The sequence below is a fragment of the Panulirus ornatus genome, chromosome 30, assembly GCF_036320965.1.
Source record: "Panulirus ornatus isolate Po-2019 chromosome 30, ASM3632096v1, whole genome shotgun sequence".
NCBI lineage: Eukaryota > Metazoa > Arthropoda > Malacostraca > Decapoda > Palinuridae > Panulirus > Panulirus ornatus.
Genome location: NC_092253.1, coordinates 12,648,429 through 12,669,422, shown reverse-complemented (window position 1 = coordinate 12,669,422; position 20,994 = coordinate 12,648,429). Strand labels below are relative to the sequence as shown.

The 20,994-nt window shown below is 39.2% G+C and overlaps 2 protein-coding genes across 3 annotated transcripts in view; both read left to right on the top strand.

The window, feature by feature from the left end:
* The window catches only part of LOC139758277 (uncharacterized), a 47,860-nt gene extending 47,171 nt beyond the window's left edge, over positions 1 to 689 (top strand). Inside the window, exon 9 of the mRNA XM_071679486.1 lies at positions 654 to 689. Within this exon, the coding sequence (XP_071535587.1) occupies positions 654 to 689 (36 nt within the window). The remainder of the gene's footprint in view (positions 1 to 653) is intronic.
* Positions 690 to 1,546: 857 nt separating this feature from the next.
* The window catches only part of LOC139758418 (glutamate receptor 1-like), a 77,197-nt gene continuing 57,749 nt past the window's right edge, over positions 1,547 to 20,994 (top strand). Inside the window, exons 1-4 of one of the 2 annotated variants that reach the window (XM_071679799.1) lie at positions 1,547 to 1,765; positions 3,081 to 3,381; positions 14,458 to 14,675; positions 16,981 to 17,161. In XM_071679799.1, coding sequence (XP_071535900.1) covers positions 1,685 to 1,765; positions 3,081 to 3,381; positions 14,458 to 14,675; positions 16,981 to 17,161 — 781 coding nt within the window. In that variant the 5' untranslated portion in view covers positions 1,547 to 1,684. The remainder of the gene's footprint in view (positions 1,766 to 3,080; positions 3,382 to 14,457; positions 14,676 to 16,980; positions 17,162 to 20,994) is intronic. The other variant, XM_071679800.1, reaches the window with a different exon arrangement.

The following is a 20,994-nucleotide window of genomic DNA, read 5'->3' as shown; positions in this document are numbered from 1 at the left end:
ATTAAGGTCACTCTCAGCTTCCTCTTAGTTACAATCATTCTGAATAAACATCATATCCAACTGTCGAAAATCCTTCACTTTTATGGAAAACCATCTTACTGTATATCTTTCACTTCTTTCTAAACAAAAGTTTTACTACTTTCCAGTTATCATTCATATATCCATGTGGTTTAGATAATCCTTCACAAAGGCATATGTTGTTTTCAAGTACCGATTTCATCACTGTTTAATTTCTATGACATGAAATCCACAACACTAATCGTAAGTAGCTGCAGGTGTCCTTTTCATGTCAGAGGCTGCAGTCACCTCAGTTAATCGTCCACCTCAGGAGAAACTGTGGCCAATATTAGTCACCAGAGACAGTGCTCCCGTATACTAGGGTTAAGTCGTAAGTACAATTAACTTCATCCAGACAAGGTAGCGATTGTGGCTGAGAAGAACAGTGATCTTTTGGTAATTTTAAGCATCGCTCTAGCATCTTCTCAAACCTTACGTAAATATCTCGACTCTGTACAGTACTTATATTCTTAAGATGTTGCAACTGATGTTAAGAACATATTAAAGACTGCTGCGAATGCTGATGCTTCCTCAGTAAACTAAGAATCGGAACTCATATGTAAGGGACGTTGTTAATGTCCTCTCATGTTCTACAGATACCACACGTAAAGCAGTTAACAATCGGTCCATAGAAAATGAAATATAGTGTACAGAAAATTAAGATTAATTCCTGTAACTGTGACAGCCATCAATATCAAAGTTCATTTAATTTCCCCTTTCATATTTATAAGTACTTCAAACACTTTAGTTGAATTATCAAAATCATATATCTTGTGCTTACGTTGTATCCTTAACTGACCAAACATTACACAAATCACAAATGATATAGTGAAATATGCCTAACAAACAGACACCCGCTACAGGTAGAGTCCCAGCTGCATGATATCAAGGATTTTGGTGGCCCAAATTGTCATGGATTCTCCAAAGTTGAGTGCTAACTTTGGCAAGATTTCAGGTAATGGAGGTAACTACCAGTTCTGATGATGTGGAAGTGTCTGCTGTCTTTCCAGGGTGGTAAACAGTAGACTCTGTCCTGGCATTCAAACTATCCTCTGCTGCAGCTTTCTCAAGTGTGTGTAGGCCGTGCGGGCGCGGTCTCACGACACTTACATCCAAATGGAGAAAATTCCTGTAAATCGATTTCATGGGTGTGCATGTACTTCTTTCTGTATCACTAATGAAGTTGGTAGATTTAACAAATAACACACAGGTAAACCAGCTCTAGTAATGCTCTTAGTCATTCTGGTCTGTTGGCAAGTTAGGAAATGACACTGTCGAATCATTAATCTTTAATAGAATATCAATGACGAAGTGATGCACAACAACGATGGAGGGAATACGTATTGTTTATTACAAATAGAGTATCTTGTTGTCTAATCTCTAGATAGAAAAAAAAACTGGTTATTGATCTTAAACCTAGAACACTGTTCTCGGGTAAGTCAAAAACAACGCTTCTCGAAGTTCGTTTGTTCAACGGAGTTCCCGTATGTATACGACCAAGCGGGTTCTGCCTTTAGTTCTTGTTCAGACATCGCTGAGGGCGGATGCGTCACTACATGCTCTTATTCCCTATTCATGTTCTATGGTGTCTGGGGCGGATTGACCCATGGTTAGTGATATATACTAAATGGCCTACAATCATGGCTACGCAGGGAAGCTACCCGTCTGTCAGCAGGAGAATGGATACCTTCAACAACAGGTCCTTATAGTGAGTGAATGGTTTACGTGTTGTGTTGATAAAAGTAATAACCTTTCTTCTATAACACTTTTAATTCTTTATTGTTCTTCTTACAATAATCACTACCATTTATGTTTTCACTATCTTTATATCTTGAAAAGGTGAAAAGAGAATTGAAATTTCACTTTCACTTTTTACTTTAATGAATAGCAATTAGAACGATTTATTTTCTATTTCTTCCACAATGTCTTTTGGGCCCAAGGGAAGCTAAATATTTCTAACACGAGACTTTAGTGTTCTAGTGTTAACTAATGCCACCGTAATGCCAGAGATATCAAAATTTGTAGTCAGCATCATTTATTCTGTCAAAATAGATCTTTAGTTTCATAAACTACACTGGTCATTACACTTAATCAACAAGACCCAACGTACCACAGAATTTCTTGTATTTTACATCAGTTAATCAGTCAAAGTATCTTGCCAGTTCATATTGTTAGTCAATTTCTTTCTCCAACTCAGCTGAAGGTACATGATCTTGAAAATAACTAAATAGATTATTTATTATAAAGAAAACTCATGAATAGCTAAATCCTATGTGCCGGGTCAAACATCGTGACTGAAAGTCATTCAAAGAATGGAAAATTGAACATCTTTAAGAATATTCAATGATCCGACCGCTTACCCTTCCACGTTAATCTAGAGACTCCTGCTGACATTACCAGTAATTTCGAGGTGAAGGGAATGCCCTTGAAGATACGCTATGCTGCCCAGCAGAAGATACACAGTTTCCATGAAGATACATTGAAGTTTAAAAACTCCTCCAGAGCAAGGCCTCAGCATATAACATTCTCATTTTGGAAGCATCAGGCCAAATAAGTGAAGGCGCATAGCCAGATCTTAAAATGAACGACAAGAAAGTGCCAGGGTTACAGTCAATGAAATGAGTGATAGCTGCGTTCATACACCAGCAGACGACATCGAACACACAACGAAACACTCATGAAATAATACAAACCTATTTATTTTTGCTTTCGGGTAGTTCAGATAATGACCTCTGTGCTAATGTTTTTTCATACGCTGTTGATCAAGGACATCGCCCTGTACCACCAGTCTTGTACATACTTGGAAGGAACGATGTTATATCATTCATCAGGGATAGGTACCGGTAGCATTGGTTACTTTACACCAGAAATCTCTGGGGTTCACTTTCTTAAGGGATGTCGCAAAATTTAGTTAATCACAATTTGTTGGTGAAATTGTGTATCTGTATTATCATATGTATTTCTAACGTCTTTGATAACAGCTATGTCATACAATACAGTTTTATTTTCCTGTGACCAAATAGGAGGCGGACATCTCTATAGGCCCGGTTAGTATCACGGCCACACGTTCTGAGGCGGTTGACTTCGCGTGGCCGATGTGGTACGACAGTTCGACGATGTTGGCTGGCCTCGGAAAGCCCGAGGTGGACCCTTGGGGCTTCCTACTGCCTCTCGCGCCGTTGGTGTGGGTAGGCATCCTGACAGCGTTGCTGGTGGGGCCCACAGCAGTGTTCCTCTCCTCTTCATGTTTCTCCATGAAGACTTCGAGATGGAGTAGTTACTTATCGAATATCTATGGATTCATTCGCGTACTACTCCAGCAGGGTAAGTAATTGGATGAATGAATAAATAAATAGATAGATAGATAGATAATTAGATAAAGGTGCAAGAGGTGAAAAAGAGGGCAAATGAGAGTTTGGGCTAAAGAGAATCATTAAATTTTAGGGAGAATGAAAACATGTTTTGGAAGGAGGTAAATAAAGTGCGTAAGACAAGAGAGCAAATGGGAACATCGGTGAAGGGGGCTAATGAGGATGGTGATGGTGAAGTGAGGAGATGGAGAGAGAATTTTGAAGGTTTGTTGAAATTGTTTGATGAGACAGTAGAAGGTATAGGATCTTTTGGTCGAGGTGTTGTGCGAAGTGAGAGGGTTAGGAAGAATGGTTTGGTAAGCAGAGAGAGGCAGTGAAAGCTTTGCTGAAGATGAAAATCGGCAAGGCGGCGGGTTTGAAAGATATTGCTATGGAATTTATTAAAAAAGGGGGTGACTGTGTTGTTGACTGGTTGGTAAGGATATTCAATGTATGTATGACTCATGGTGAGGTGCCTGAGGATTGGAGGAATGCATACATAGTGCCATTGTACAAAGGCAAAGGGGATAAAAGTGAGTGTTCAAATTAAAAATATAAGTTTGTTGAGTATTCTTGGGAAGTTATATGGGAGGGTATTGATTGAGAGGGTCAAAGAATGTGGAAAGAGCAGTGTGGTTTCAGAAGTAGTAGAGGATGTGTGGACCAGGTGTTTGATTGGAAGAATGTATGTGAGGAATACTTAGAGAAACAAATTGATTTGTATGTAGCATTTATGGATTTGGAGAAGGCATATGATACAGTTCATAGAAATGCTTTGTGGAAGGTATTAAGAGTATATGGTGTGGGTGGCAAGTTCCTATAAGCAGTGAAAAGTTTTCATGAAGGATGTAAATCATGTGTACGAGTGGGAAAAGAGGCGAATCATTGGTTCCGATTGAATGTCGGTTTGCGGTAGGGGTGTGTGATGTCTCCACGGTTGTTTAATTTGTTTATGGATGGGGTTGCTAGGGAGGTGAATGCAAGAGTTTTGGAGAGAGGAGTAATTATACAGTCTGTTGTGGATGAGAGAGATTCAGAAGTGAATCAGTTGTTGTTCCCTGATGATACAGCGCTGGTGATTGATTCGGGTGAGAAACTGTAGAAGCTGGTGACTAAGTTTGGTAAAGTGTGTGAAAGAAGAAAGCTAAGAGAAAATATCAATAAGAGAAAGATTGTTAGGTACAGTAGGGTTGAGGAAAAGTCAATTGGGAGGCAAGTTTCAATGAAGAGAAATTGAAGGCAGTGAAGTGTTTTAGATTTGGCAGAGGATGGAAGCGGAAGTGAGTCACAGGGTGGGTGAGGGGGGCCAAGGTTCTGAGAGCGCTGAAGAATAGATGGAGGGCAAGAACATTAAATCCGAAACAAAAATGAATATGTTTAAAGGAATAGTGGTTCCAGCAATGTTATATCGCTGCAAGTCGTGGCCTATAGATAGGGTTGTGCAGAGGTAGGTGGATGTGTTGGAAATGAGATGTTTGAGGACAATATGTTGTGTGAGGTGGTTTGAGCGAGTAAGTAATGAAAGGGTAAGAGAGATGTGTGGTAAAAAAAGAGTGTGGTTGAGAGAGCAGTAGAGGGTGTATTGAAATGGCTTGGTCATATGAAGAGAATGAGTCAGGAAAGATTGATATAGAGGATATATATGTCAGTGGATGTGGAAACGAGAAGTAGGAGACCAAATTGAAGGTGGAAGGATGGAGTGAAAGAGATTTTGAGTGATCGGTGCCTGAACATGCAGGAAGGTGAAAGGCGTTCAAGAAATAGAGTGATTTGGAACAATGTAGAGTACAAGGGTCGACGTGCTGTCACTGGATTGAACAAGAGTATGTGAAGCGTCTGGGTTAAACCATGGAAAGTTTGCTGGGGCTTGGATGAGGAAAGGGAGCTGTGGTTTCGGTGCATCATACATGAAAGCTATAGACTGAATATGAATGAATATGGCCTTGGTTGTCTTTTCCTAGCGCTACCTCGCGCGCGTGCGGGGGGAGGCGGGTGCTCATTCACGTGTGGCGGGGTGCCAAACGGGAATGAGCAAAGGCAGCGAGAATGAGTTATGTATATATATGTATATATATATATATATATATATATATATATATATATATATATATATATATATATATATATATATATATATATATATATATATATGTATATTTCTCTGTATGTATATACATATATACGACTTGGTTGAAATGTGAGGTATGTATGTGCGCCTGTGTGGACATGTATGTAAATGCATATGTATGTGAGTGGGTTGGGCCATTCTTTCGTCTGTTTCCTTGCACATCCTCGCTAACACGGGAGACAGCGACAAAGTGTAATATATATATCTATTTATTCCTATGAGTCCACGGGGAAAATGAAACACGATAAGCTCCCAAGTGCATTTTCGTGTAATAATCACATCATCAGGGGAGACACAAGAGAGAAATATATCAGTCAGTTGATATACATCGAAGAGACGAAGCTAGGACGCCATTTGATAAACATGTGATTGTCCTAAACATAGAACTTATCATTCTACAAATTTTTTCTTCAATAAAGATATCTAATTCTTATAGCCCATCACTACTATTAAGATTCTAATTCTTTGTGTATTTAATAATAGAAGATTCAATGATATTTCTCTTGGTAATAGAGTTAGAGTTAATAAGTAAGATAGCGTTACTCCAGTCAATACAATGATCATAGTTTTTAACGTGATTAAACAATGCAATTGTTTCTTGTCCCGTTCTTATACTATATTTATGTTGCTTAAGTCTAACAGAAAGATCCTTACCAGTCTCACCAACATAGAATTTATCACAGTTTCCACAAGGCACTTTATAGATGCATCCAAGAGAATTTTCTGGTGAATTCCTGATTAAGATGTTCTTTGTAGTATCATTGTTGCTAAAGGCAACATTTATATTAAAGGATTTAAACAACACGGAGAGCAAAGTGAAATTATTATTAAAAGGGAGAACTAAAAGATTCTTGGTGTCAATGAGAGGTTTAGGCTCAACTCTATAAAATGATTTCTTTCCTAACTTAATGGTTTATCAATGAAAGATCTAGGGTACTTTAACTTAGATCCAATTGAATATATCTTTTCAAACTCATCATCAATAAACTCTGGACCGCAAATACGTAATGCCCTAAGGAACGTAGATCGAAATGATGATAATTTAACTCTGTCGTGTTGAGATGAGTAATAATGGATATATGCGCATACATTAGTGGGTTTTCTGTATATGCTAAACTTAAACTTGTCTCCTTGTCTATGGATCATGCAATCTAAAAATGGTAACATACCATTATTTTCATTTTTTACAGTAAATATGATGGAAGGTACTAAATTCTTAAGTAAGGGGAGAAATATTTATAAATTTCCATTTGTTGGCCAAAATCTTCTATTGTTAAATACCCAGAGAATTATAATCTTAATATTAGTGATGGTCTATACAAATGGATTACTTTATTGTTGATAGAATTTGTAAAATGATAAGTTTATGAACGCTCGTTGTATGTTTTGGACTAATACTTGTTTACCAAATGGTGTCCTAGCTTCGTCTCTTCGATGTATATCAACTAACTGTTATATTTTTCTCCTGTGTCTCCCCTAATGATGTGATTATTACACGAAAGTGCACTTGGGAACTTATCGTGTTTCATTTTCCCCGTGGACTCATAGGAATATCTTGATCACGCGCAAATTTGTGATCCTTTCCAATGTATATATATGTATATGTATATATATATATATATATATATATATATATATATATATATATATATATATATATATATATATATATATATATAAGGGTAGAGGGGAAAAATGGGTTGGGAATGTCTTGGGAGTAAAGTCTGGGGTTAGTGAGAGGACAAGAGCAAGGGAAGGAGTAGCACTACTACTGAAACAGGAGTGGTGGGAGTATGTGATAGAGTGTAAGAAAGTAAACGTTAGATTGATATGGGTAAAACTGAAAGTGGATTGAGAGAGATGGGTGATTATTGATGCATATTCCCCTGGGCATGAGAAGAAAGATCTTGAGAGGCAAGTGTTTTGGGAGCAGCTGAGTGAGTGTGTTAGCAAATTTGATGCACGATATCTGGTTATAGTGATGGGTGATTTAAATGCAAAAGTGAGTAATGTGGCAGTTGAGGGAATAATTGGTGTACATTGAATGCTCAGTGTTGTAAATGGAAATGGTGAAGAGCTTGTAGATTTATATGCTGAAAAAGGACTGGTGATTGGGAAAACTTGGTTTAAAAAAGGAGATATACATAGGTTTATGCATATAAGTCGGATAGATGGCCAGAGGGCGTTATTGGATTACTTATTAATTGATAGGCGCGCGAAAGAAAGGCTTTTGGATGTTATTGTGCTGAGAGGTGGAACTGGAGGGATGTCTGATCATTATCTTGTGGAGGCGAAGGTGAAGATTTGTAGAGGTTTTCAGAAAAGGAGAGAGAATATTGAATGAAAAGAGTGGTGAAAGTATGAGAGCGTGGGAAGGACACTTGTGTGAGAAAGTACCAGGAGAGAATGAATACAAAATGGAAAAAGGTGAGAACAAAGGACGTAAGAGGTGTGGCGGATGGATGGGATGTATTTAGGGAAGTAGTGATTGCTTGCGCAAAAGATGCTTGTGGCATGAGAAGCGTTGGAGGTGGGCAGACTAGAAAGGGTAGTGAGAGGTGGGATGAAGATGTAAGATTATTAGTGAAAGAGAAGAGAGAGGCATTTGGACGATTTTTGCAAGGAAATAATGCAAATGATTGGGAGATGTATAAAAAAAAGTGGCAGGTCAAGAGAAAGGTGCAAGAGGTGAAAAAGAGGACAAATGAGAGTTGGGGTGAGAGAGTATCATTAAATTTTAGGGAGAATAAAAAGATGTTTTGAAAGGAAGTAAATAAAGTGCGTAAGACAAGGGAACAAATGGGAACTTCAGTGAAGGGGGCTAATGGGGTGGGGGGGGGGGGTGATAACAAGTAATGGTGATGTGAGAAGGAGATGGAGTGAGAATTTTGAAGGTCTGTTGAATGTGTTTGATGATAGAGTGGCAGATATAGGTTGTTTTGGTCGAGGTGGTGTGCAAAGTGAGAGGGAAAGGGAAAATGATTTGGTAAACAGAGAAGATAAAAGCCGGAAAGGCAGCGGGTTTTATGGTATTGCAGCGTAGTTCATTAAGAAAGGGGGTGACTGTATTGTTGACTAGTTGGTAAGGCTATTCAATATATGTATGACTCATGGTGAGTTGACTGAGGATTGGCGGAATGCTTACATAGTGCCATTGTACAAAGGGAAAGGGGATAAATGTGAGTGCTCAAATTACGGAGGTATAAGTGTGTTCAGTATTCATAGGAAATCATATGGGAGGGTATTGATTGAGAGGGTGAAGGCATGTACGGAGCATCAGATTGGGGAAGAGCAGTGTGGTTTCAGAAGTGGTAGAGGATGTGTGGATCAGGTGTTTGATTTGAAGAATGTATGTGAGAAATACTTGGAAAAGCAAATGGATTTTTTTGTAGTATTTATGGATCTAGGGAAGGCATATGATAGAGTTGATAGAGATACTCTGTGGAAGGTATTAAGAATATATGGTGTGGGAGGCAAGTTGTTAGAAGCAGTGAAAAGTATTTATCGAGGATGTAAGGCATGTGTACGTGTGGGAAGAGAGGAGAGTGGTTGGTTTTCAGTGAATATAGGACTGCGGCAGGGGTGTGTGATGTCTACATGGTTGTTTAATTTGTTTATGTATGGGGTTGTTAGGTAGGTGAATGGAAGAGCTTTGGAAAGAGGGGCAAGTATCCAATCTGTTGTGGATGAGTGAGCTCGGGAAGTGAGTCAGTTGTTGTTCGCTGATGATACAGCGTTGGTGGCTGATTCATGTGAGAAACTGCAGAAGCTGGTGACTGAGTTTCGTAAAGTGTGTGAAAGAAGAAAGCTGGGAGGAAATGTGAATAAGAGCAAGATTATTAGGTAGAGTAGGGTTGAGGGTCAAGTGACTGGGGAGGTAAGTTTGAATAGAGAAAAACTGGAGGCAGTGAAGTGTTTTAGATATCTGGGAGTGGATTTAGCAGCGGCTCGAACCATGGAAGCGGAAATGAATTATAGGGTGGGAGAGGGGGTAAATATTCTGGGAGCGTTGAAGAATGTGTGGAAATCGAGAACATTATCTCGGAAAGCAAAAATGGGTATGTTTAAAGGAATAGTGGTTCCAACAATGTTATATGCTTGCGAGGCGTGGGCTTTGGATAGATTTGTGCGGAGGAGGGTCGATGTGCTGGAAATGAGATGTTTGAGGACAATATGTTGTGTGAGGTGGTTTGATCGAGAAAGTAATAATAGGGTAAGAGAGATGTGTGGTAATAAAAAGAGTATGGTTGAGAGGGCAGAAGAAGGTGTTTTGAAATGGTTTGGTCACATGGAGAGAATGAATGAGGAAAGATTGACAAAGAGGATATATGTGTCGGAGGTGGAGGGAACGAGGAGAAGTGGGAAACCAAATTGGAGGTGGAAAGATGGAGTGAAAAAGATTTGTGTGATCGGGGCCTGAACATGCAGGAGGGTGAAAGGCAGACATATACATATATACATATGTACATAATTCATACTCTCTGCCTTTATTCATTCCCATCGCCACCTCGCCACACATAAATTAAGAGCCACCTCCCCACTCATGTGTGGAAAGTAGCGCTAGGAAAAGACAACAAAGGCCCCATTCGTTCACACTTAGTCACTTGCGGTTATGTAATAATGCACCGAAACTACAGCTCCCTTTCCACACCCACGACCCACAGAACTTTCAAAGGTTTACCCAAGACGCTTCACAGGCCCTGGTTCAATTCATTGACAGCACGTCGACCCCGGTATACCACATCGTTCCAATTCACTCTATTCTTTGCACGCCTTTCACCCTCCTGCATGTTCAGGCCCCGATCACTCAAAGTCTTCTTCACTCCATTTTTCCACCTCCAATTTTGTCTCCCACTTCTCGTTCCCTCCACCTCTGACACATATATCCTCTTGGTCAATCTCTCCTCATTCATTCTCTCCATGTGCCCAAACCATTTCAAAACACCCTCTTCTGCTCTCTCAACCACGCTCTTTTTATTTCCACACATCTCTCTTACCCTTACATTACTTACTCGATCAAACCACCTCACACCACACATTGTCCTCAAACATCTCATTTCCAGCACATCCACCCTCCTCCGCACAACTCTGTCCATAGCCCACGCCTCGCAACCATACAACATTGTTGGAACCACTATTCCTTCAAACATACCCATTTTTGCCTTCCGAGATAATGTTCTCGACCTCCACACATTCTTCAAGGCTCCCAGGATTTTCGCCCCCTTCCCCACACAATGATTCACTTCCGCTTCCATGGTTCCATCCGCTGCCAGATCCATTCCCAGATATCTAAAACACTTTACTTCCTCCAGTTTTTCTCCATTCAAACTTACCTCCCAATTGACTTGACCCTCAACCCTACTGTACCTAATAACCTTGCTCTTATTCACATCTACTCTTAACTTTCTTCTTTCACACACTTTACCAAACTAAGTCACCAGCTTCTGCAGTTTCTCACATGAATCAGCCACCAGCGCTGTATCATCAGCGAACAACAACTGACTCACTTTCCAAGCTCTCTCATCCACAACACACTTCATACTTGCCCCTCTTTCCAAAACTCTTGCATTCACCTCCCTAACAACCCCATCCATAAACAAATTAAACAACCATGGAGACATCACACACCCCTGCCGCAAACCTACATTCACTGAGAACCAATCACTTTCCTCTCTTCCTACACGTACACATGCCTTACATGCTCGATAGAAACTTTTCACTGCTTCTAACAACTTGCCTCCCACACCATATATTCTTAATACCTTCCACAGAGCATCTCTATCAACTCTATCATATGCCTTCTCCAGATCCATAAATGCTATATACAAATCCATTTGCTTTTTTAAGTATTTCTCACATACATTCTTCAAAGCAAACACCTGATCCACACATCCTCTACCACTTCTGAAACCACACTGCTCTTCCCCAATCTGATGCTCTGTACATGCCTTCACCCTCTCAATCAATACCCTCCCATATAATCTATCAGGAATACTCAACAAACTATTACCTCTGTAATTTGAGCACTCACTCTTATCCCCTTTGCCTTTGTACAATGGCACTATGCACGCATTCCGCCAATCCTCAGGCACCTCACCATGAGTCATACATACATTAAATAACCTTACCAACCAGTCAACAATACAGTCACCCCCTTTTTTAATAGATTCCACTGCCATACCATCCAAACCTGCTGCCTTGCCGGCTTTCATCTTCCGCAAAGCTTTTTCTACCTCTTCTCTGTTTACCAAATCATTTTCCCTAACCCTCTCACTTTGCACACCACCTCGACCAAAACATCCTATATCTGCCACTGTATCATCAAACACATTCAACAAACCTTCAAAATACTCACTCCATCTTCTCACATCACCACTACTTGTTATCACCCCCCCATATCCGCCCTTCACTGAAGTTCCCATATATATATATATATATATATATATATATATATATATATATATATATATATATATATAGGGTGGGGGAGGGGGCGAAAATTATGGGGGCCTTGAAGAATGTGTGGAAGTCGAGAACATTATCTCGGAAAGCAAAAATAGGTATGTTTGAAGGAATAGTGGTTCCAACAATGTTGTATGGTTGCGAGGCGTGGGCTATGGATAGAGTTGTGCGCAGGAGGATGGATGTGCTGGAAATGAGATGTTTGAGGACAATGTGTGGTGTGAGGTGGTTTGATCGAGTGAGTAACGTAAGGGTAAGCGAGATGTGTGGAAATAAAAGAGCGTGGTTGAGAGAGCAGAAGAGGGTGTTTTGAAGTGGTTTGGGCACATGGAGAGGATGAGTGAGGAAAGATTGACCAAGAGGATATATGTGTCGGAGGTGGAGAGAGCAAGGAGAAGAGGGAGACCAAATTGGAGGTGGAAAGATGGAGTGAAAAAGATTTTGTGTGATCGGGGCCTGAACATGCAGGAGGGTGAAAGGAGGGCAAGGAATAGAGTGAATTGGAGCGATGTCGTATACCGGGGTTGACGTGCTGTCAGTGGATTGAATCAAGGCATGTGAAGCGTCTGGGGTAAACCATGGAAAGCAGTGTAGGTATGTATATTTGCGTGTGTGGACGTATGTATATACATGTGTATGGGGGTGGGTTGGGCCATTTCTTTCGTCTGTTTCCTTGCGCTACCTCGCAAACGCGGGAGACAGCGACAAAGTATAAAAAAAGAAAAAAGAATATATATATATATATATATATATATATATATATATATATATATATATTATCCCTGGGGATAGGGGAGAAAGATTACTTCCCACGTATTCCCTGCGTGTCGTAGAAGGCGACTAAAAGGGAAGGGAGCGGGGGGCTGGAAATCCTCCCCTCTCGTTTTTCTTTTTTTTTTTTTTTCCCAAAAGAAGGAACAGAGAAGGGGGTCAGGTGAGGATACTCCCTCAAAGACCCAGTCCTCTGTTCTTAACGCTACCTCGCTATCGCGGGAAATGGCGAATAGTATGAAAAAAAAAAAAAAAAAATATATATATATATATATATATATATATATATATATATATTTATATATATATATATATATATATATATATATATCTAGATATATATATATATATATATATATATATATATATATATATATATATATATATATATATATATATATATATATATATATAAAAGAAAGAGGCAGGAGGTTTGGTAAAGTGTGTGAAAGAAGAAAGCTGAGAGTAAATGTGAATAAAAGCAAGGTTATTAGGTACAGTAGGGTAGAGGGACAATCAACTGGGAGGTAAGATTGAATGGAGAAAAACTGAAGGAAGTGAAGTGTTTTAGATATCTGGGATTGAATTTGGCAACAGATGGAACCATGGAAGCGGACGTGAATCATAGGGTGGGGGAGGGTGCGAAAGTTCTGGGAGCGTTGAAAAATGTGTGAAAGTCGAGAACGTTTTCTTGGAAAGCAAAAATGGGTATATTTGAAGGAATAGTGGTTCCAACAATGTTATTTGGTTGCAAGGCGTGGGCTATAGATAGAGCTGTGCGGAGGTGGATAGAAGTGCTGGAAATGAGATTTTTGAGGATAATATATGTAGTGAGGTGGTTTGATCTTGTAAGTAATAATAGGGTAAGAGAGATGTGTGGTGGGAAAAAGAGTGTGGTTGAGGGAGCAGAAGAGGGTGTTTTGAAATGGGTTGATCACACGGAGAGAATGAGTGAGGAAAGATTGACAAAGAGAATATATGTGTCAGAGGTGGAGGGAACGAGGAGAAGTAAGGGATCTTATTGGAGGTGGAAAGATGGAGTGAAAAAGATTCTGAGTGATCAGGGCCTGAACCTGTAGGAGGGTGAAAGGCGTGCAAGGATTAGAGTGAATTCGAATGGTTAGGTATACCGGGGTCGACGTGCTGTCAATGGATTGAACCAGGGCATGTGAAGCGTCTAGGATATACAATGAAAAGTCCTAGATATATCAATTATATGTTTTTTACATAGAAGAGTGAATGTTAGAGTAACACCAAGTATGTTCACTGAGTCAAGATGGAAATAGAGAACCGTTAGAGGACAATGGAAATTTGTCCGGACCTAAGAAAAAATCTTTAAAGTCTCACTGATCTTCAATTTCTCATTTATGAAATAGAATGAGGAGTCTTTTGTATAATGAAAGTGTCTTTTTTCATATAGGTTATTCATGTGCTGAAAATAGAAGATTTAATTTCATTTTCAAATTGATGATCACCTGCGTCATTTAACATAAATTTTCTTCCAGGGATGTTCAAACGAACTTGACAACTGATGTTTTTGAAAGGGTGAGCTAAATTCTCTTGATTGTGTTATACAAAATAGGAAACTGGGCATGACTGGAAGAGTCTAAAAGAAAGATACATTAGCTAATGTTCGTTTATCTAGGTGTTTCGTTCCCTAACTAGTACACTTTCGATTCCTTCATAAAGATATTTCGGTGCCAGCTGACTGGTGGTGGGAACGGATGGTGTTTGGAATATGGATGATGATGACGCTGGTGTTAACACGGAGCTACGCTGGCAACCTCATGTCCTCTCTGGCGGTGAGACACATCCCACAACCTTACCAGACCCTGCGGGATGTGATAGATGACCCATCTGCCACGATGATATGGCAGAAAAACTCGATTAATGCAGAATATCTACGTGTATGTTAACTCCACACTTTCTTCTCATAGTTTTTGGTGACTTCCAAGTTGTCTTATTAGAGTTGAGTGCAAATGTGAATAAAAGCGAGAATATTAAGTTCAGCAATGAAGAGTGACAGGGTCTTGTGTAAGTCTGAATCGAGAAAACTAGGAGGAAGTGGAGAGTTTTACATCACAGAGAGAGTGTATGTACGACAGTGAATGGAACCATGGTAGGGAAAGTGAGTCATATGGTGGGTGAGAAGGGGCAAGGGCCATGTGAATATTAATAAGGTGTAGAAAGAGAAGTCACTATGTGGAGAGCCAGGATGAATATGAACATGTTTGAAGATTTAGTAGTCCCCATGATGTATGTTAGCAAGTCATGTGCTCTAGGTGAGAATATGCGGAGGAGGATAAATGTATTGGAAATAGAATGATGATGACAATGAATGGAGTGAAGAGGGTTGATCGAGTAAGAAATGATAAGGCAAAAGTGTGGGGTAGTGAGAAGAGAATGGTTGAAAAAACTGTGGAGGTTAAGCGGAAATAGCTTGGCATAAAGTGAGAATAAATGAGAAGTTAAAAAAAAAGAAAAAAGTTTCAGAAGCAAAGAGTACAAGCAGGAGTGGGGGAACGAATTGGATACGGAGGAAAGAGGAGAAAGGTTTTCAGTGCTCCCGTCCGGAAATATACATGAGGAGGTAAAGCGTATATATATATTTATATATGTATATATATATATATATATATATATATATATATATATATATATATATATATATATATATATGTATATATATGTATATGAATATAAATATAAATATATATATATATATATATATATATATATATATATATATATATATATATATATATATATATATATATTCATATATATTTCTGCCTTATATACTATTCGCCATTTCCCGCGTTAGCGATGTAGCGTTAAGAACAGAGGGCTGGGACTTTATATATATATATATATATATATATATATATATATATATATATGTATATATATGTATATATATATATATATATATATATATATATATATATATATATATATATATATATATATATATATATGGATGTGGAATTTTTTAAAATATGGGGTGACTGTATTGTTGACTGGTTGGTAAGGTTATTTAATGTATGTATGATTCATGGTGAGGTGCCTGAGGATTGGCGGAATGCGTGCATAATGCCATTGTACAAAGGCAAAGGGGATAAAAGTGAGTGCTCAAATTACAGAGGTATAAGTTTGTTGAGTATTCCTGGTAAATTATATGGGAGGGTATTGATTGAGAGGGTGAAGGCATGTACAGAGCATCAGATTGGAGAAGAGCAGTGTGGTTTCAGAAGTGGTAGAGGATGTGTGGATCAGGCGTTTGCTTTGAAGAATGCATGTGTGAAATACTTAGAAAAGCAAATGGATTTGTATGTAGCATTTATGGATCTGGAGAAGACATATCATAGAGTTGATAGAGATGCTCTGTGGAAGGTACTAAGAATATATGGTGTGGGAGGGAAGTTGTTAAAAGCAGTGAATAGTTTTAATCGAGTATGTAAGGCATGTGTACGTGTAGGAAGAGAGGAAAGGGATTGGTTCTCAGTGAATGTAGGTTTGCGGCAGGGGTGTGTGATGTCTCCATGGTTGTTTACTTTGTTTATGGATGGGGTTGTTAGGGAGGTGAATGCAAGAGTTTTGGAAAGAGGGGCAAGTATGAAGTCTGTTGTGGATGAGAGAGCTTGGGAAGTGAGTCAGTTGTTGTTCGCTGATGATACAGCACTGATGGTTGACTCATGTGATTCATGTGGTAAAGTGTGTGAAAGAAGAAAGTTAAGAGCAAATGTGATTAAGAGCAAGGTTATTAGGTACAGTAGGGTTGTGGGTCAAGTCAATTGGGAGGTGAGTTTGAATGGAGAAAAACTGGAGGAAGTAAAGTGTTTTAGATATCTGGGAATGGATCTAAAATTTGAAATACAAGGAGGGGAGGGTTTCTAGCCCCCCGCTCCCGTCCCCTTTAGTCGTCTTCTACGACACGTGAGGAATGCGTGGGAAGTATTCTTTCTTTCCTATCCCCAGGGATAGGGGAGATATATAAATATATATATATATATATATATATATATATATATATATATATATATATACATATATATATATATATATATATATATATATATATATATATACATATTGTCAGATGAACTGAAAGGTACACGTTATTCAGTAATATGGTGGTAGCCGTAAGGAAAATAAATCTTTTCTTTTCATTTCCTTTTATTCAAATCAACTAACATTATCTTTAATATACAGGTAGTTAAGTCTGGCATCATTCGTGAGGTGGCGGACTTGGAGGATGAGGGGCGATTAGCGTATCACACGCAGATGGAGTATCCACGCATCGTCGACACTCTGGTCAGACAAGGGGAATATGTCCTCTTTGGCATTGACGTCTTACTTAGGAACTTAATGGCAAAAGACTTCACTCGAAAAGGTTTGTAAATTATGGATTTCATTATCATATTTTCTGTATAACGAACACATAAGTCTTTTGAAGTGAAGTTTAGGCCTTCTTTAAAAATTTTTTTAAAACTTTCATTTAACCTCTCAGCGAGTAGGCTAAACTCGAGAAGGTTAATGCACAGGACTGCGGGCATTGGTATCAAGGAATCATTATCGAGTCGCTTTTTAGGCTTTCAACTCTTTTATCGTAGTATCGTTAATGGTCTAATATCAAATGGATCATCAAGCTTCTGCCATTATGATTAATAATCGGAACTAATGGAAATGTTACAACAAATGTGTATCACTTTCAGAGTTGGAAATAATGAGTTTAGGTTTGAAGCACAAAAGGATGATATATGGCTGAACACACTATGCACATGCTACTTTATTGTCAGTCAATATTTCCCACGCACGGGTGTGAAAAATTATAATCCTAGATAACTTATTCCAGTTTAGTTTGATCAACCCCTTCTTAGATGACAGAAATTCTTATGCTATTCAGACATCAATCATATAATCATATACATCTTATATGAATTACAATTACATAAATCGCGAAATTCATTTAATATATTTTAATTCGCATCTGGCAAGACAAAGTTATCACAAAAATTATATATATATATATATATATATATATATATATATATATATATATATATATATATATATATATATATATATATATATATATATATATATATATGGGGAGTAAAGTCAGGGGTTAGTGAGAGGACAAGAGCAAGGGAAGGAGTAGCAATACTCCTAAACAGGAGTTGTGGGAGTATGTGATAGAATGTAAGAAAGTAAATTCTCGATTAATATGGGTAAAACTGAAAGTTGATGGAGAGAGGTGGGTGATTATTGGTGCATATGCACCTGGGCATGAGAAGAAAGATCATGAGAGGCAAGTGTTTTGGGAGCAGCTGAATGAGTGTGTTAGTGGTTTTGATGCACGAGACCGGGTTATAGTGATGGGTGATTTGAATGCAAAGGTGAGTAATGTGGTAGTTGAGGGAATAATTGGTATACATGGGGTGTTCAGTGTTGTAAATGGAAATGGTGAAGAGCTTGTAGATTTATGTGCTGAAAAAGGACTGATGATTGGGAATACCTGGTTTAAAAAGCGAGATATACATAAGTATACTTATGTAAGTAGGAGAGATGGCCAGAGAGCGTTATTGGATTACGTGTTAATTGACAGGCGTGCGAAAGAGAGACTTTTGGATGTTAATGTGCTGAGAGGTGCAACTGGAGGGATGTCTGATCATTATCTTGTGGAGGCTAAGGTGAAGATTTGTATGGGTTTTCAGAAAAGAAGAGTGAATGTTGGGGTGAAGAAGGTGGTGAGAGTAAGTGAGCTTGGGAAGGAGACCTGTGTGAGGAAGTACCAGGAGAGACTGTGTACAGAATGGAAAAAGGTGAGAACAATGGAAGTAAGGGGAGTGGGGGAGGAATGGGATGTATTTAGGGAGTCAGTGATGGATTGCGCAAAAGATGCTTGTGGCATGAGAAGAGTGGGAGGTGGGTTGATTAGAAAGGGTAGTGAGTGGTGGGATGAAGAAGTAAGAGTATTAGTGAAAGAGAAGAGAGAGGCATTTGGACGATTTTTGCAGGGAAAAAATACAATTGAGTGGGAGTTGTATAAAAGAAAGAGACAGGAGGTCAAGAGAAAGGTGCAAGAGATGAAAAAAAGGGCAAATGAGAGTTGGGGTGAGAGAGTATCATTAAATTTTAGGGAGAATAAAAAGATGTTCTGGAAGGAGGTAAATAAAGTGCGTAAGACAAGGGAGCAAATGGGAACTTCAGTGAAGGGCGCAAATGGGGAGGTGATAACAAGTAGTGGTGATGTGAGAAGGAGATGGAATGAGTATTTTGAAGGTTTGTTGAATGTGTCTGATGATAGAGTGGCAGATATAGGGTGTTTTGGTCGAGGTGGTGTGCAAAGTGAGAGGGTTAGGGTAAATGATTTGGTAAACAGAGAAGAGGTAGTAAAAGCTTTGCGGAAGATGAAAGCCGGCAAGGCAGCAGGTTTGGATGGTATTGCAGTGGAATTTATTAAAAAAGGGGGTGACTGTATTGTTGACTGGTTGGTAAGGTTATTTAATGTATGTATGACTCATGGTGAGGTGCCTGAGGATTGGCGGAATGCGTGCATAGTGCCATTGTACAAAGGAAAAGGGGATAAGAGTGAGTGCTCAAATTACAGAGGTATAAGTTTGTTGAGTATTCCTGGTAAATTGTATGGGAGGGTATTGATTGAGAGGGTGAAGGCATGTACAGAGCATCAGATTGGTGAAGAGCAGTGTGGTTTCAGAAGTGGTAGAGGATGTGTGGATCAGGTGTTTGCTTTGAAGAATGTATGTGAGAAATACTTAGAAAAGCAAATGGATTTGTATGTAGCATTTATGGATCTGGAGAAGGCATATGATAGAGTTGATAGAGATGCTCTGTGGAAGGTATTAAGAATATATGGTGTGGGAGGGAAGTTGTTAGAAGCAGTGAATAGTTTTTATCGAGGATGTAAGGCATGTGTACGTGTAGGAAGAGAGGAAAGTGATTGGTTCTCAGTGAATGTAGGTTTGCGGCAGGGGTGTGTGATGTCTCCATGGTTGTTTAATTTGTTTATGGATGGGGTTGTTAGGGAGGTAAATGCAAGAGTTTTGGAAAGAGGGGCAAGTATGAAGTCTGTTGGGGATGAGAGAGCTTGGGAAGTGAGTCAGTTGTTGTTCGCTGATGATACAGCGCTGGTGGCTGATTCATGTGAGAAACTGCAGAAGCTGGTGACGGAGTTTGGTAAAGTGTGTGGAAGAAGAAAGTTAAGAGTAAAAGTGAATAAGAGCAAGGTTATTAGGTACAGTAGGGTTGAGGGTCAAGTCAATTGGGAGGTGAGTTTGAATGGAGAAAAACTGGAGGAAGTGAAGTGTTTTAGATATCTGGGAGTGGATCTGGCAGCGGATGGAACCATGGAAGCAGAAGTGGACCATAGGGTGGGGGAGGGGGCGAAAATTCTGGGAGCCTTGAAGAATGTGTGGAAGTCGAGAACATTATCTCGGAAAGCAAAAATGGGTATGTTTGAAGGAATAGTGGTTCCAACAATGTTGTATGGTTGCGAGGCGTGGGCTATGGATAGAGTTGTGCGCAGGAGGATGGATGTGCTGGAAATGAGATGTCTGAGGACAATGTGTGGTGTGAGGTGGTTTGATCGAGTAAGTAACGTAAGGGTGAGAGAGATGTGTGGAAATAAAAAGAGCGTGGTTGAGAGAGCAGAAGAGGGTGTTTTGAAATGGTTTGGGCACATGGAGAGAATGAGTGATGAAAGGTTGACCAAGAGGATATATGTGTCGGAGGTGGAGGGAACGAGGAGAAGAGGGAGACCAAATTGGAGGTGGAAAGATGGAGTGAAAAAGATTTTGTGTGATCGGGGCCTGAACATGCAGGAGGGTGAAAGGAGGGCAAGGAATAGAGTGAATTGGAGCAATGTGGTATACTGGGGTTGACGTGCTGTCAGTGGATTGAATCAAGACACGTGAAGCGTCTGGGGTAAACCATGGAAAGCTGTGTGTGGACGTATGTATATGCATGTGTATGGGGGGGGGTGGGGCCATTACTTTCGTCTGTTTCCTTGCGCTACCTCGCAAACGCGGGAGACAGCGACAAAGTATAAAAATATATATATATATATATATATATATATATATATATATATATATATATATATATATATATATATATATATATATATACATGGTATACATGGGGTGTTCAGTGTTGTAAATGGAAATGGTGAAGAGCTTGTAGATTTATGTGCTGAAAAAGGAC